Source organism: Siniperca chuatsi, linkage group LG15, assembly GCF_020085105.1.
Source record: "Siniperca chuatsi isolate FFG_IHB_CAS linkage group LG15, ASM2008510v1, whole genome shotgun sequence".
Classification (NCBI taxonomy): domain Eukaryota; kingdom Metazoa; phylum Chordata; class Actinopteri; order Centrarchiformes; family Sinipercidae; genus Siniperca; species Siniperca chuatsi.
The window spans coordinates 16,212,792-16,229,673 of record NC_058056.1 but is presented as its reverse complement, the minus strand read 5'-3'; the positions used below and the strand labels follow the sequence as shown (position 1 = coordinate 16,229,673).

The 16,882-nt window shown below is 38.4% G+C and overlaps 1 protein-coding gene across 1 annotated transcript; it reads left to right on the top strand.

Annotated features, from left to right (window-relative positions):
• The first annotated feature begins 7,539 nt into the window (after positions 1-7,539).
• On the top strand, positions 7,540-10,563 carry htr1b (5-hydroxytryptamine (serotonin) receptor 1B). The gene has a single exon (XM_044167575.1). It carries the CDS (start codon positions 8,533-8,535, stop codon positions 9,664-9,666), a length of 1,134 nt encoding a protein of 377 aa, XP_044023510.1. The 5' UTR covers positions 7,540-8,532; the 3' UTR covers positions 9,667-10,563.
• The last annotated feature ends 6,319 nt before the right edge of the window (positions 10,564-16,882 follow it).

Here is a 16,882-nt window from a genome sequence, read left to right as displayed (position 1 = left end):
TGATATGCATTATGCAACAAAACCTCATTGACTGACACAATGGTATCACTGCGGCATCATTGCCTGGGCTTAATAAATCAATTCTACGCTTGCTTGTGGACCAGTTCCAGCTCTCAAAAGCACTGATAAAATTCATTACTGCCTGCAGTCAGTTTCCCATCCTGACCATACAGTCTCTAAATGGACTCGGCCACTTCCACTCGAGCCAAACTGAGTCTGACCGCAGTAACAAAGGCCTGTTATCAATCAGCATTCATCATCACCACTTAACTCATTTCCTGTCTCATGTTTCCCTCCAGGGAATACAATTCTGCCCTATACATGCATTTAGTTTACACTTCCTCCCCTCTCCTTCCTTGCAGTTGTGAAATGCTCTACAAGCGAGCAGCCCTTTACTTGAGTGACCCACACAATATTCAAAAGTGAAGGTCTCCAAAAAAGTGGAACAGTTAGCTACATGGTGCCACCAGCTCCTTTATATGATTATCAGATTTGGATAGTTAGAACCCAAAAAGCCCTCAGTTGTAAATAGAAGCCCATATCTCTCCCAATGCATTTTTAGCTGGAGGCCTTCGAGAGCTGACTGGCAGACCAGAAGGCACCATATGCCATCAGACCAGGCTGGGGCACACTGCAGTGGGATGGGTTCTGCAACTCAACATGTGTCCTATATTTGATTCTCTCACTGTACTTAAATACAGCCTTCAGATTGTACATGCATTAAAATTTCACTTAGATCCACTGAGCAATAGATAGTCATTTCAGCATCGCCTCTATGTTTTAGCTCTGATATAGACCAGGTTTTTTTGGGCTATGTATAGCCTGGTTTTAGACCAAATTTTAAAAACATCATTACAGCTTTTAAAAAATGCATACAAACCTGTAAATATTTAAAATAAGCACTGCCACACCCCCGCATTTACAGTATAACTGTTCATTTTTTGTCATATAAACAGATTCTGCTCACTTATATTCCACAATGCAATGTTACATTGAATGCACATTTAATATACGTCTAATAGGGTAGTTTCATTTCTTTGACATGATCTATGCGTAGCCACGATTTAGCTCCCACTCAGGCCGCTATTTGTAGCCCACTTCTAGCCAAAATAGTTTCATTGTAGTTTTTGGTCTACACGAAGGCGGAATTTCAACACCTTTAATGTTTCATATAAAATGTCATAAATATGGAACTATATAGGCTGTGTGCTGCCAAAAAGAAGCTTCCAGGACATTGTAATGGGAGAAGTTCTGTACATTAATGTAAAACAGAAAATTACTCTTACTGGTGTAATGCACAAGTACTTGGTGTAATGCGCATGTGCTTTCTGGCAGAGCGGCCTTAGGAAGTCGGGTATACAAACCAAAAAGATGTCTCTATCTACAAGAAGATGTGCTGGGTGAGTGGGTTACACACAGGCTCTTCCCTCAGGAGATTGGGGTTCAAGTGGTTAGATGTCTACTAAACTTTCACTTTTTAACCACATTTTAGACTGGATGGCTATGTATCATTTACACGTCTTTTAGACATCAAATCAACACAAAATTGCTCAGTGGGAAAGTAGCGCACTTCCCCTTAAAGCTACGGTAGGTGATGTATTTCAGAAGCATTTTTTGATATATTTGTTGAAATTTTCTTTACATCCCGACAGCAATCAATAAATCAAATGCTCTGGAAAAAAATTTAAAAAATCCGGTATCTGTGGCAGTCCTGTAATAAGCCCATCCAAGGCTGGCTAGAACTTTCTTGATTAAATCTCAAGGAGCTTAATTGTACCGTATATTCATCATTATCCTACAATGAGAAAAATTAGGAATATATATATATATATATATATATATATATATATATATATATATATATATATATATATATATATATATATATAGTGAGAAGTGTTCAACTTTTATTTTATTGTAAATTACCTCAAACTAAATGGAACTGACCGATGGAGGGATGTTTGACATGATGATTAATATGCAGCCTTCAGCGCTTACTGTGACAAACATGAAAGTGATTCTGTATATACAAACTCATTGCACCGTCACTGTTTAAAGGCAGACTTCCTGCAGCTATACAGCTGTACACATGAGATACTTTTAGGATGCAGGTTCCAAACATGGCTGACCTAGCTGCTCAGCTTGGTCATTTCTCCCGTGTCTCATCTCATAAACTCTTGGATAAGAAGGAGTTTTGGGTAGGTGGAGAGAGAGAGGGTTGAATCTCATAACAACAGGGGATCTGCCCTGATTTGGGTTTGCCCTATTTGGTCGCAGTCTCTACAGCTGTCAGTTATCAATTATAGAAATAGATGGCCACAATAACTAAAAGGTCACTAAAATGTGTTAGAAGTGCTCTTGATGAACTTAAGTCAGAGAAAGTGTAAATGCTGCACATTCTTTTTTTGATGTGGAACTTGTTTTAGAGAAATCCTGACATCTTGTACTGTAGACTGACTACAGCTGATATTCCAACTATTCTTCTGTGGAAGCTTCTAGGCAAGAACTTGAACCATTTACTGATCGACCTACTCAGGTTTTCGTCACAACACAGTTTTCTAAAAACACATCTGAACAATGATGAACTCATGCCAGAATCCACTTGGCCTTTTCCCTGCCATTTTTCCGAGATCCAGTATTTAAGATAAAAACTGTACAGAGACAACTGAATTATAAGTTTGATTAATGATTAATAATTTAAATCAGCTCAAGAGAAGATGAATTAAAATACAAGTAACCTGTTGAAAACCCTAATTATCATTTCTAATTTATGTCACGTTACTCATAGAACTTTCTATGAACAGAAGATTTCACTCCAAGATTTTATTGTGAAACAAAAATATATTTTTCACTACACTATCTAGGGAGCTCTTTGGGTGCCCATTTATTTTAATATTCATGCAACATTCCTCAAATTGTAAAGAAAAAAAGGTTGAAAAAAAAAACTAAGAAAATCCACATCGTACTGTTTGTATGTGGTATAATATATCGACTTTAAGTCTTGCTCGATACCTTATTACCGCACTAAAAATAGGACTTTCAGAGCCAATGTGAGATTGGATGTAGCCAGCTACTGTGCTGTGCTGCAATGTGTTTAGAGATGAGGAGAGATAACAGAAACAGAGTCACAGAAATTGCCCCGTGCTGCTGCTGCCGCCACTGAACTGGGTCACTCACACTGAAGCCTCTTCACATAAAAAACTATAACTAGGAAACAACACCAAGTATCACATTAGGATAACATAAATGGATTCAGCATTTCACGATACATGAAATAAGCGTTCTATGTGTTGAACTCTAATTTAGCCACATTCTTCCAACTTCCAAAAACTGGAAAGAGAGGGTGTGAAAACAGAAAAGAGCATACGTTTTTGTGTAGACGGTGGTAATGGTGGCTGCGTTGTGCCCAGTGCCTGTGCATTAGCAGTGCCAGACAGTCATGGTCAGTCAAGGGGTGCAATCATGAGCTCACAGGAGGGTCTGTTTCTCTGAGCCCTGCCTGGCGATACTCTCTGCTGAGCTCAGATACAGAGAAATGACTGTTGTTTGTCACTGTCTGCAGGGGAATTTAAGTGTAAAACAACAGTCATAGAAATCACTGAGGACATATACCAACATACATGTTGACTTCACTGAACATTTTTAGATGTCCAACGGGAGCAAAAGATACAGTATAACCAAGTCTTACAACAAAGTTAATGACAGCTTTCTGCAACAGATGCACTCTCCCCAGAATGACTTAATTAACACCAGAGAGAAAAAGCACATTGCTAATGTAATTTTCAAAGGTGTCAAAGGTATTTATGTATGCCTTATGGATTATTTTAGTGTTTGAGTCAATAAAAGAGACATCACCACACTCTGCAATGTTCTCTCTCCCCATCACCGACCTAACATCTCTTGCTCATTAAGATGTAAAATGTCTATCTTTATGCATAACTGCAGGTATAAACTGAAGATTATATGCAGGAAAACATAATTTCAGAAACTGAAATTCTCCTAAATGCACTGACACAAGCGCTTCCCAAACACAATAATCTGTATTCATTAAAAAAAAAACCTTTGATACTGTTATTCTCAGGGGGACTGCAACTGCATTCACCCTCTGTGGAAACACTCTGCCCAGTACAACATGTCCTAGAGAGACTTCTCTCTGCGTTCTGCTCTCTTTTTCCTGCCATAGATTATTTGTTAAAACTCCAGTGAATTCAGATGAATGCATCGTTAATTTGCACTTCAGTGAGATACCTTCATGCTACATCAAACTCTAAATGACTCTCAACTGTTTGACACAAATGCTCTTGCTAGTTTTCTAATCAGCTTGTCTGAAGTTTTTTAATGAACATCACAAAGGTCAGTTTAACTGATGACCAGCAAGCAGGGCCGTAGCTATCATTAAGGACACCGAGATCACGTCCTCAGTATTTTACATGAATTTGGGGCTTTACAACATGGGGGGTATTTTATTTTTTTCCACCATATTTTGTAGACTTTACAAATTTAAATTTGACTAATTTTAGGCTGAAAAAAAAGATTCAGTATTTCTTCACCAGAATTGAATTCCTGGTAGTGTGTAGAAGGCTTTAAAACACATCTAGATGTTAACATTGAAAATAAAGGTTACAGACAATGTAATTAAACAATTAACTGAATAAATCAACTGAAAAAAATTGGTTTTAGAGACTTTAGTTTTGGTGTCAAAAACTGGGTTTTGGGTAAAAGTTTTTCTGAGGTGGGATGGTGACCTATAACTGATGACCTCAGTGCTTCACTATATCCCTGCCAGTGAAGAAGGAATGACTGAAATCATCTCTTGGGATCTTTGGTTGGAAGAAAATACATATTCGTATTCATGGATCTTACTGAGCCATTTTCTCAAAAAGTGCTAAAAAACAACAAGCAGGAAGAATGCAAGAATTATGTGTGTTTCATCCAAAATCAGCTTTTATGATAGACATTAATGAAGGTGTTTATTATTCAGCTCAAGCAAAAACATCAAAAAGAGTAAGTGTCTCATACATCTGAAAATAAATTATATTACTCTGCATCATTTTCTTTTGGAAATTTGTTCAGCTGCTGTTCTGGAAAGTCTCCATAAATAATTAACAAAACACATTTGCTCTTTAAAATCAGTAGGTAACCAAAACTTAAAGCTTAAAGTTTTCCAAATAAAGTGAAATGTACCAAATACTTCCATGTTTACATGAGTGTGTATGAAAGGAGTGGTGTTACATCCAGAATACAGGTGAGGGGAAAAGGTAGGAGCTGTCCGTGGTCCTGATTCAGCAGTAGTTGTCCTTACAAAGAGTATGTTGCTGAAAAGTCCCAAACTGTCAAGAATCTGTGTAAAAACTACGGTAGTTTAAGTTCTCAAATTCATCACTTTCTGTGGTAAGGAATGAAGTGTAACATTTGGACTGAGTTGCTGAAGATGCTGCAAAGACAGGGAACCCCATTTTTGTTTTCATGCACAATGTTTAGACATTCAGACAATAAATGAGTATTTGAATTCTGTGTTGTGCACTTCCCTGCCCCCTGCTAACTCCAATACAGTTCAATATGATAATAAATATTCTTAGCAGTCTGAAGCAATCTGAAGTGTATCTTAAGCACATGTAGTTGTCTCCCAATGACAACACTTGTTCTTTGTTGCATTAAATCATGGTCACTCATATCGTTACACTGAATTACAAACTTTATTCTTCACAAAACTAATAATATCACTTTACAACCTAAGTAAGATGGGGTTTTACAACTGAGAGGTCAAGGCCTACAACTCGAAAAAAGGATGCGTGAATGAGGTATTTTCTAAAATATTGCCTTAAAACTTATAAAACTATAAATTTCAGCTGTTACAAAACCAGCTGAGCACCACAGATGTAGACAATCAAGTGTGATTCTGAAGAATTTTGTGCACAATGTAAGTGACAAGTCAATTTCAATTAAAAGTTTCTGCTGAGGAAACGAATAAAAGTAGAAGGGGAACTATGACTGCTACAGCCGCTTGGGATGAGAAAAGAATATATAACAGCAGATTCATTAGTTGGAGTCATTTCAGTCCCTCAGTTTGGAAAATGGACATTGGCCTGGTGTGTGTGTGTGTGTGTGTGTGCGTGTGGCGGCATTCAGAGTCTGATTGCATAATTTATATATTTCCTGACCAGACTAAAAATTCATTTCAGAAATATCATCAGGCTCTTGAATAGCTTATTGGCCAATGTGAGATTGAACAATGAGTGAACTTGAGAACTGACATCATACACTGAAGGAGTGTGAGAGGTTCATAGCCTCATGTGTAACTGGCACTGACCCAATGACGGCCATTTTCACACATCAGAAGTGGCAGAAATGGCAGGATTCAATGCGTGTGAACTCCTATGCCTTGATGTTAAGGTGTGATGTATAGTGGTTCCACTTATAAGGCATAAAGCATCTATTATAGAGGGTTAATATGTTGTATGTAATGGCTTTATTAATCATTTACAAATCCTTTATAGTGCAGCTATAAACCATTAGTAACTTTTGGGTTGCCAAGTTGTCGCTAGTGTTTATCCTCATCTATTTAGCATTTTAGTCCATCATGCAGACCCCTCCAACGGACAGTTCAACCTTGGATCTTCTAGAAAAGTGCTGCAAAGCATGTGGACTAAAATTATTTCTTACAGCAACTTATTGATATTTACAGCTGCGGACTTAGATTATTTTAAGAACCCTTTATTAATGACTTTAACATAACATTTGTAATTGCATTCAACTTACTAACATTTGCTGTTGGCTTATTACAAATAGGAAACATTTGACCCTTAATGAATGTTAATTAATGAATTAACTAACATTTAGTTAACAGTAAATGCAAACTTGGACTGTAGTGCAACCAGACCCAACAATGATGTTCATTCCCTATGACAGCAAAGAAACTTTTATTACAACACTGGAAACACCAGAACCACCTTCAGTACAGCGTTGACTAAAAGACTTGTCAAGTACCCTCCACCTTAAAAGAATCAGGTTTGCTTTGAAGGACAAACTTGGGGAAAAGTCTGTATCAATTCGAATGAAAAGTCTCACTATCAGCTCTTAGAAGATTGTTTTTTTCATGTTCATGTTTCATGTTAACTATGTTCTTGTGGGTTCATCATGTTCTGTGTTCTGTTGTACTGACTTTAATTTGTCGAAAACTGAAGAGTACAACTGGGACTTACTTTAAGTCCCCCTATTTAGCATTCATAAGCAGCATATAAACATGTAATAAATGGTTTGTAACACACTATAATGTTGTTGTAAGTAGATATAAGTGTTTATTAATGTATTTGCAAACAACTATAATTCCTCCTTTGGGCACCCATAAGTGGAGGTCAACATATAAACAGGTAATGAATGACAATAGTAATAATATCAAATATGTCATCATAGGAGAAGTTACTCTGAACTGTTTTGTACATTAATAAACACTTAAAACGTCCTTATAGCTGCGTACAACTACATTATAGCGTGTTATAAACCATTTATTAAATGTTTATTTACTGGTTATAAATGCTACATAGGGGGACTTAAAGTAATGTGTTACCAAAAAGGCATATGACAATAAATGCTGACTTGGTGTTTATTATCTTTTATTAATTCCTTATTAACATTTATAACTGCAGACTTGACGGCTTATTAGAAAGGTAGAAACTTGTGATGCTTTATTAATGAATTATTAATGATTTGACTGTTAATGACTCAACAGCCAGAGAGATTTTTCACAACCTGACAACCAAATCCCAATGGTTTATAATGGATCTATAAAGCATTGGTACCATTAATAAAGCCAATTGTTCCAATTTCTACACTTTATAAAGTGTGACTTTATAAACAAGTGACAGTAGCAGAATTTGCATTCTGTGATATAAAAATTGGTATTTTTTCCAATTCAAATCAAATCTTTAAGGTGCGTAATAAGTGACAAATGAGAAACACTACATGGGCACTATGACCCAGCAGATAGGCTACTCTTCATCGAGAGAGAGAAAAAACAAGGCTGTTATCAGTGGTGCATGTTTGATGTCAGAGTCTGTATAAAACTGAGACTTAGGGTTGGCTCTCCATTCGACCACAGGGGGCCTGAGGAGACACAGCTCTGGAGAACTTCTGCCCTACATGCAGATTATCTGTGACATCTTCCCAGATGTTGGGACATCAGGACGCACTGCTCATCATTTACACATAAACCTTTTCTCTCTTATATGTTGAGTACAACTGTTAAGAAGTTTTCTTTTATGGCTACCAAACTGAAAAGTTTGAACAGCGGGGATTGGATATTTGCTTCCACAATTTGGCATCTGCACATTAAAACCTGATGTAACAGAAGAAAATGAGGAAGGAAGGAAGGAAGGAAAGAAGGAAGGAATCCATTTTTACATCTTAGACTGATTATGCCATTTATCTGACCGTATGGCACGGATAAGGCGCCGTCTATCAAGAGAAAGGGCACCTTAAATGTCAGACATCTCAGAAGGTGACATAAAATATGAGAAAAGGTGACTAAAAGTTATGGAGCGCTCCGGTCAAGTCGAGCCAACTCCGCCGGTGAACACCACTAACGGCAGTTTTATAACAGATTCAACCACCGTGGAAGTCAGCGCAGAGAGTCTCGCCTATCAAGTCAGTCTGGCGGTGATTCTTTCCGTTATCACACTTGCCACCACTTTATCCAACGCGTTCGTCATCGCAACAATCTCCCAGTCGAAGAAACTGCAAACTCCTGCGAACTTTCTGATCGCCTCTCTGGCCATCACCGACCTGCTGGTGTCCATTCTGGTGATGCCCATCTGCGTCCTGTACACGGTCATCCACACCTGGACGCTGGGGCAAATTGTGTGCGACATCTGGCTCTCCTCGGACATAACGTGTTGCACGGCATCCATCCTTCACCTGTGCGTAATCGCTTTGGATAGGTACTGGGCCATCACGGACGCGGTGGAGTACTCCAAAAAGCGCACGCCGGGGCGCGCGGCCGGGATGGTGGCCACAGCCTGGGTAATCGCCATCTCCATCTCCCTGCCGCCTCTCTTCTGGAGGCAGGTGAAGGCGGAGGAGCTGACCAGCTGCAGCGTCAACACGGATCATATTTTCTACACCATCTACTCCACCTTTGGGGCTTTCTACATCCCCACCTTGTTGCTTATAGTCCTCTACGGACGGATATACGTCGAGGCTCGGAAACGGATCCTGAAGCAGTCCCCCAAAAAGGTGGGGAAGAGACTCACCTCGGCGCACCTGGTCACCAACTCCCCTGGTTCAGTGGCGTCCACAACCTCTCTGCAGTGCGGGAGACACGACACTCCGTCTAGCGACACCGCGTCTTCAACAAGCGAGAACCAGGTGAAAGTGACGGTGTCGGACGCACTTTTGGAGAAAAAGCGTATTTCAGCAGCCAGAGAGAGAAAAGCGACAAAGACTTTGGGGATAATCCTCGGCGCTTATATTGTTTGCTGGCTGCCGTTTTTCATTTACACATTGGTGGTGGCCACATGTGACACATGTTTGAACCCCGAGTTATTTGACTTTTTCACCTGGTTGGGATATCTGAACTCCCTCATCAACCCGATCATATACACCATGTCCAATGAGGACTTCAAGAAAGCTTTCCATAAACTTGTGCGCTTCAGATGCTGCAGGCAGTGAACAAATGCTCCTTCAATCTCCAATGAGATTTATTTATGTATTTATTTTTGGATATCAAGTTCTAAAAATGTATGAGAATATAAAATGGGAAGAATGTTCTAAACAACACAATTTCTGGGAGTTATAGACATTATAAGTTGTGTATGCAAAAGAAAAAACATCCCTCTTTTAGTCATTTGGTGCGGAATGGAAATTTAAAATGCCAGTTTTTATTAAACAAATAAATAAAATCTGGAGTGGAATTGTTCCACATAATTTCCATCAATTTAAAGCTCAGACCACTGCTAGGCAAAATTCTTAAAAAAGCTTGTTTTAATAGAAAAAGAAAACACGATTTAATATTGAATATAAAGCTTAATTACTTGTGAAGATGGTGGAGAAAATCAACTTTACACACCACACAAAAACACTTAAACATGTCATATAATCTCTTCATGATGGGCCAATGTTTTGTTCTAGGAGAAATTAAGTGAGGGGTTGTTAGTATTTTGTCTGGATTCCTCTTTGCAATGCACAGCATGTTAATTAATGTCAGTAAGCAGCAGAGATCATGAACATCTGACATGATAAGTCAAAAATATGAACATCTGGCTACCCAGGATCCTTTTTGCATCGTGTGTACAAATATAGTAGTTTTGTTTTTAAAACTCAGAGATCAACAATATGTCTTTGTATTCTGAGGAATGATAACAGTGGTATTATGGCCATGGACTGCTTACCCTGTATGGTTATCTTTTTTTTATATACAAAGGCACACTTAAAAATAATAAGATTCATAACAGTGTCAAACAAAGAAACTGTAGCTGATATCTACCCAGCAGAGCTGAAAGCTGATCATGAGTTCAATTTTGCAGAACAAACACCACCTTGTTTTACTTTGTGTGTGTGTGTGTATGTGTGTGTGTGTGTGTGTGTGTGTGGGGTAATATTTGCTGCTACATTAAATCTGTATCTACAGTATGTTATGTTCATGTGTAAAATGGCTTGCCATCTTATGGCTATAGAGACTGATTTGAACAGTAAAGTCTGGCCTGCAGAGCCATACAAATAATGCTGAGGATTTGTCAGCATTATGTGAAATAAAGGTATGTTGTTCTAGGAATATATCTGTTCACATTCAGAGATGCTGTGCAATAAAGGCTTTAAAGTGTTTGCTTGGCAAATTGTTCTATTAGTGAGAGCTTTAAAGCACTTTTAAATCAAGATTGTGGTCAAATCTTCAGCAGTAAATACATTTTTTTCTTTCATTACTGTCAGCATGTTGAAAGCAGCACAGATATTCTGACAGACAACTTGTCGTTTTATCACTGCTGTAAAGCGTTTCCTTGAAATGTAATGCGAGGTTAGCGTAATGGCCCCTGCGTATCACGACAATGTCAAAATGAAATCCAACAACCTCTTGAGGCACTTACAGACGTGGCAGAGCATTAAATACAGATCAATTTAGACTAATGTGCGTCATTTCACATATATTCCTCCTGCTCTAGTGACAGAATGAGATTCTGTTGTGGCTGAGATTTCCACTAAGGTTTGAACTCTCCACCATCTTCCTGCCCTTTCCGTCTCTTTGCCGTCTTCCTGCAGGCAGATGAGGACATGATCTGTGTAGTCAACGGCTGTCACAGTTCAATAAGTCATGAGGGTGACAGTGGACGATGCTCTTCTAGTGTACTTCACACACACAGAGAGGGCAACTCATATTGTCAACACACATTCACACACCCTTTTGTTTTCCATATATGAATTTTCATATGGCTCATCATGCATTAAAGATGAGTGCACCTGAGCAGGCAGCGTTCAAAGTACAGCATTTCCAGGATTTTCTGTGGCAGTTATTATGTTAAATTATCAGGCTAAAGAGAGGTTTATTTTGAAAAAGTCTTTGTATAGACTCATTCGAAACACCACCTGCAATCACACCACATAATAAGAAAACAATCAAACAATATAAACATATAAAAACACTTCAAATTATGGTCACATGTGGCTCCAAAGACAAAAGTAAATCAACAGAATCTCTGAACAAGACTTGTACCCAATTTACAGCTGTGGTTGACCTTCATAAGAAGTAAAAAAAAAAAAAAAAGTCCATTCAAAGAACGTGGATGGTGTGCACATCCAGGTGCAGGACAAAAAATAAATAAATAATAGCAAACAAAGGAAACAGAGAGGTTGTCTGGACACTGAAAGTTTCAAGCTCCCAAAATATTAATGCAGTGTTTTAACCTACACGGTCTTCGTCAGGCAAACAGGCTCATGTAATGTATAATGACGGTCCTAGAGAATGGACATTTTTTTTGGAAGATAATTTTTCATAAAAAGAGAAAAATGGTTACAATGTGGAGATTTGTGTCTAGTCTAAAGCCACCAAACAACTTTCTTTCACACATGCAACAGTGCTGGAGTTCCCATTTTGGGAGCTTGAATATTTTATTCCATGTCTTTACACATACAGGATAGCAAAAGGGCTCATACTGTAGATGTCACACAGTCCCTCTGAATGCATGCAGAGGATGATATAGAGCAGAGTTGATCCATAATGGACCAGATAAATATTTTATGCTGAGAGATTGTTGATGTTTAGCAAACAGGGTTTATGATTTTGTGTATCCAAAGAAGCATGCATGGCTCATGTAGGTGACACTGCTGTACCTCCAGCTGCAGAGCAGTACACATTATCATTTTGTTGACACAGGATGATTGCATCATGCAAACAAATACATTAATTATACAATCACTTTTTTTTCCTATTAGCTGAATGTGCTGCATTACTGGTTTGCCACAGGTTTGCGTGAAGGACGTTACTGATGTAACAGCTAGTGAGGCTGAACACATGGATAATGAACCTATAAAATATTCTTTCGGTGAATAAAGTTTTGGATAACAGCTTTATTGTTTCACCCTTTCTGGTCAAAGAAGGTTCGCAGCATTCATCACCTGAAAAATGGAGGCACAAGGGCCCATCTTCTATTAATAAATTACCTTACCAAGGTGATAACAATTGACCTTGACAGGAAGGAAAACAAGTCTGCAAGTCATCTAATAGGCAACATGGGAAGGTAAGGAGATTGAGGGTGAATAAAAATTAGAGGCAGGTTCTGATGTTAGTTTTCACTAATCCTCATTCTGACGCCAATAGTTACCATTTTGTAAGAAATCCTCTTATATACAGCACATGGGCTGGTGCCACAAGGTGTGGCTTTTTATCATCCAACAACATTTTATCATTTACTCTTAAAAGATTGTTGGTGTGAAAAAATACGCCAGTATGGTTTACTTTAAAAATGTACCTTTTGTGATTTATCTGCTTTCTTATAGTTTTGCATATTATGTGTGTTTGTCAAATGCTGACCACTGAATTACTATTATTATTGTTAGGTCTCCCTACATGGCTAAACCCATTCACTTGGATTGTATGCATGTTAATTGCACAGACATAATGGCCTGTAATGGCCCATCATATAAAAATAATTGTAATCAATAACTATTGTCAGAACCATTAATCTAGGTTCAATTTTCATCAATACTTGGTGATAACAAGAATGATATGGAGCTAAAATTAGACAATGGAGTCAAAGGTGGAGCAATTCACTGCTTTATTTATGCCCAGAAACACTAAATGCACCTCAGCTCATGTGTGGATGAAGGCTTCACTGAGAAGTGCACACTATATTTTGTTGTGAATGTGTGTGTGTGTGTGTGTGTGTTAAATCACAGCCTTCAGTCATGCATGTTCTTTCTGTACTTCACAGCAGATCCAGTGAAGCAATTTCTCTGCCTTTCAGCAAAGTGGATTAGTTTAAAGGCTCACAGTACTTTGCATTAGCTTCTCCTCCAGCTCACCCATATGTGTAATGACAGGTTTCTCTGCAATTCTGAATCGAAACAATGGGATTCTCCTGCAGTCCAAATTAGAAGACACACTGTATTTGGATGCCTTTAAAATCATAATAACTGAGTAAAACAATCTCACCATACTGGTGATCTGATTGACCGGCTGTGGGGACCGTCACTAGTGGAGCTTTGTGAATCTATCACACTTGCCCTGACAAGCAATATATCACCAAATTAGGCAGCTACTGTACATGTAGTGGTGGTAGAGAAGGTGTGCATACTGCTGATGATTCGGTTGTTATATGATCCATCCATCTATACTGCATGTGCATCACTGGTAATGGGCGCTCAATTACCAGTGAGAGAAAGAAGGGTGTCCTGCTTACCTGCATATTGGTCAAAATGCAAAAACCTCATAACTCGGATAAGGGTGTCTTTTTTGGGTGTGTAATCATGAATCGCCAGATTAAATGGTCCTCTGTGGGCTGAGAACCGATCTGGTCAACTGAGATTCTTACTGTATTTCCTACCCAGCGGACATTTTGGAGATACAATGTTTTCACCTGGCAGAGATGAAGTGTGTTTAATTTTAGCATGAAGAATCAGAAATTCTTTGCCAGCTGCAGGAAATATCAGTTGTTTGATGGTGGAGATGCTGAGACATATAGTGCCAAATATACTGTATAATGTGGTAAAATATACACACATTGTATCTTTGTTACTCTGGATGCAATATATGTATACTTCAGGGGACTTTGCCCTTCCAGTGAAAGATTAATTTAAATGTTTGATATCAAAATGCACACATTATTGAGGGCTCCCAATGAACATATTTAAAGAAACAGTTCACCATTTTGAGTAATGCGCTTATTCACTCTCTTTCAGAGAGTTAGATGAGAAGAGCAATACCACTCTCATGCCTGTGCATGGAGCCAGAGGTGGGAGGTGATTAGCGTAGCTTAGCATAAAGACTGGAAGCAGGAGGAAACAACTAGCCTGACCCTCTTCAAAATTCCAAAATACACTTACCAATACCTCTAAAGCGTTTTTAATTAACTTAGTAATATAATTTATTTGTGAGCTTTAGAGGTGCTGGTCAGTGGATTTTGTTACCTTTGAACAGAGCCAGGCTAGCTGTTTCCCCTTTTTCTAGTCTTTATGCTAAGCTAAGATAACCAGCTGCTAGTTCCTTCTTAATATCTTATATTATCTATAATATCTATAATTTCTTATCCTCATAATTGTGTCCATTCTGACTATGGGTCATGCTAATTTTGCACTCACCAACACTGTTGTACAGTTTCGGGAAATGTGATTCAACATTATATAGAGGGGCAAGCCTTCAAAATCTTTCCAAATAAACTTCAGTTTTACATAAATCATTTCAAACGCTTGTCTCTGAGTCTGATGGGTAGGAAACACAGAAATTAGCCCTCTGGATTTGGCTATGTGTTCTGGCTAACTGCATGGGGGTGACTTCTGGAGCAACTTACCGGCTAATCAAACTAACTGGCTGGGAGTCGCTGTCGAAAACAGGTGGAATCCAGAGGTACATCTCAAGTCTCTTAATTGCAACCACGTTTCCTTCACTTGTGTCTTTTCCTGTGGAAACCATGCAAGGAGAGAAGAATCGAGGAAATATGTTTTTAGAGAAATGAGACGTCCTTTCCTCTGAAGCGTCTAGTGAAGCAACATCTGTTTCTGATGACAGCGGCAGCTGATCACAGCTGGATCAGCTGTCAGTTGAAAATAACAGTTATAGAGACTTTTGATGGAGTTTGACAACTCAGAGTTCAGACCAGGAAGCAGAGTTGCAGTCCGACACGTTTCTCTGCGCTTCCAGAGCAGTTACCCCCCCAAAACTCCTTAGTGATGGTGTGTGCCCCCAGGCCACTTAAATTAATAAAACCAAAAGTTAACAGAAGAGGAGTTATACATAAAAACCTAAACAAAAACGCTGAAATAGCACAACAAAATAGGATAATTAAATATGGACTCTTAAACATCAGATGTCTGTCATCTAAAGCTGTACTACTGAACGTCATATCATATATCATATTGACTTATTTTGTCTTACTGAAACCTGGCTGGGTCATGAGCAATATGTTAGCCTAAATGAATCCACTCTGCCCAGTCATATTAATACTCACATTCCTTGAGGCACAGGCCGAGAAGGTGGAGTTGCAGCCATCTTTGACTCAAGCCTATTAATTAACCCTAAACCGAAACTAAATTATAACTCATTCGAAAGCCTTGTTCTCAGTTTTTCACTCCCAACCTGGAACACATGACAGCCAATTCTATTTGTTACAGTGTACCATGCTCCTGGTCCTTATTCTGAATTTTTATTTAGAAGTTTAGTCCTTAAAACAGATAAAGTAATTATTGTAGGTGATTTCTCTATTCATGTGCACGTTGAAAATGAGAGCCTTAGTACTGCGTTCATCTCATTATTAGATTCGATTGGCTTTTGTCAGAGTGTACATAAATCAACTCACTGTTTTAACCACACCCTCGACCTTGTTCTGGTATATGGCATTGAAATTGAACATTTAATAGTCTTTCCACAGAATCCTTCATTATCGGATTATTTTATAACTTTTGAGCTCCAACTAAATTTAGGGAAGTGATCCAATCTGCATTTAATTCTATTCTATGTCTTGATATAACAGAGGACTCATATGTTAATTTAAAACAAAGAAGGTTAGCTCCATGGTATAACCCCCAAACTCGCAAATTAAACCAAACATTGCGAAAACCTGAAAGGAAATGGCATGCCAACAACCTGGAAGAATCTCGTTTAGTCTGGCAAGATAGTCATAAAACATAAATGAAAGCCGTAATGCCAGAGCAGCCTACTACTCATCATTAATAGAGGGAAATAAAAACAACCCCAGGTTTCTTTTCAGCACTGTAGCCATGCTGACAGAGAATCACAGCTCTATTGAGCCATATATCCCTATAGCCCTCAGTAGTAACGACTTCACGAGCTTCTTTAATAATAAATTTTTTTAATTAAAACTATTAGAGAAAAAATTCATCATGTCCTGTCCTCAACCGGTACCGATTTATCTTCAAACACAGGAACCTTAGAAACAACTGTAAAACCTGATATATATTTAGACTGCTTTTCTCCTATCGACCTTCTTCAACTGACTTTGACGATTAATTCATCTAAGCCATCAACCTGTCTCTTAGACCCCATTCCAACTAGGCTGCTCAAAGATGTTTTACCTTTAGTTAGCACTTCTTTACTGGGTATGATCAATCTGTCTTTATTAACAGGATATGTAGCACAGTCCTTTAAAGTAGCTGTAATTAAACCTCTTCTTAAAAAAACACTCTTGATCCAGGGGTTTTAGCCAACTATAGACCTATATCT

Excerpts from the sequence above, each read along its gene's own strand:
- htr1b (XM_044167575.1), top strand. The coding sequence starts at position 8,533 with ATGGAGCGCTCCGGTCAAGTCGAGCCAACTCCGCCGGTGAACACCACT.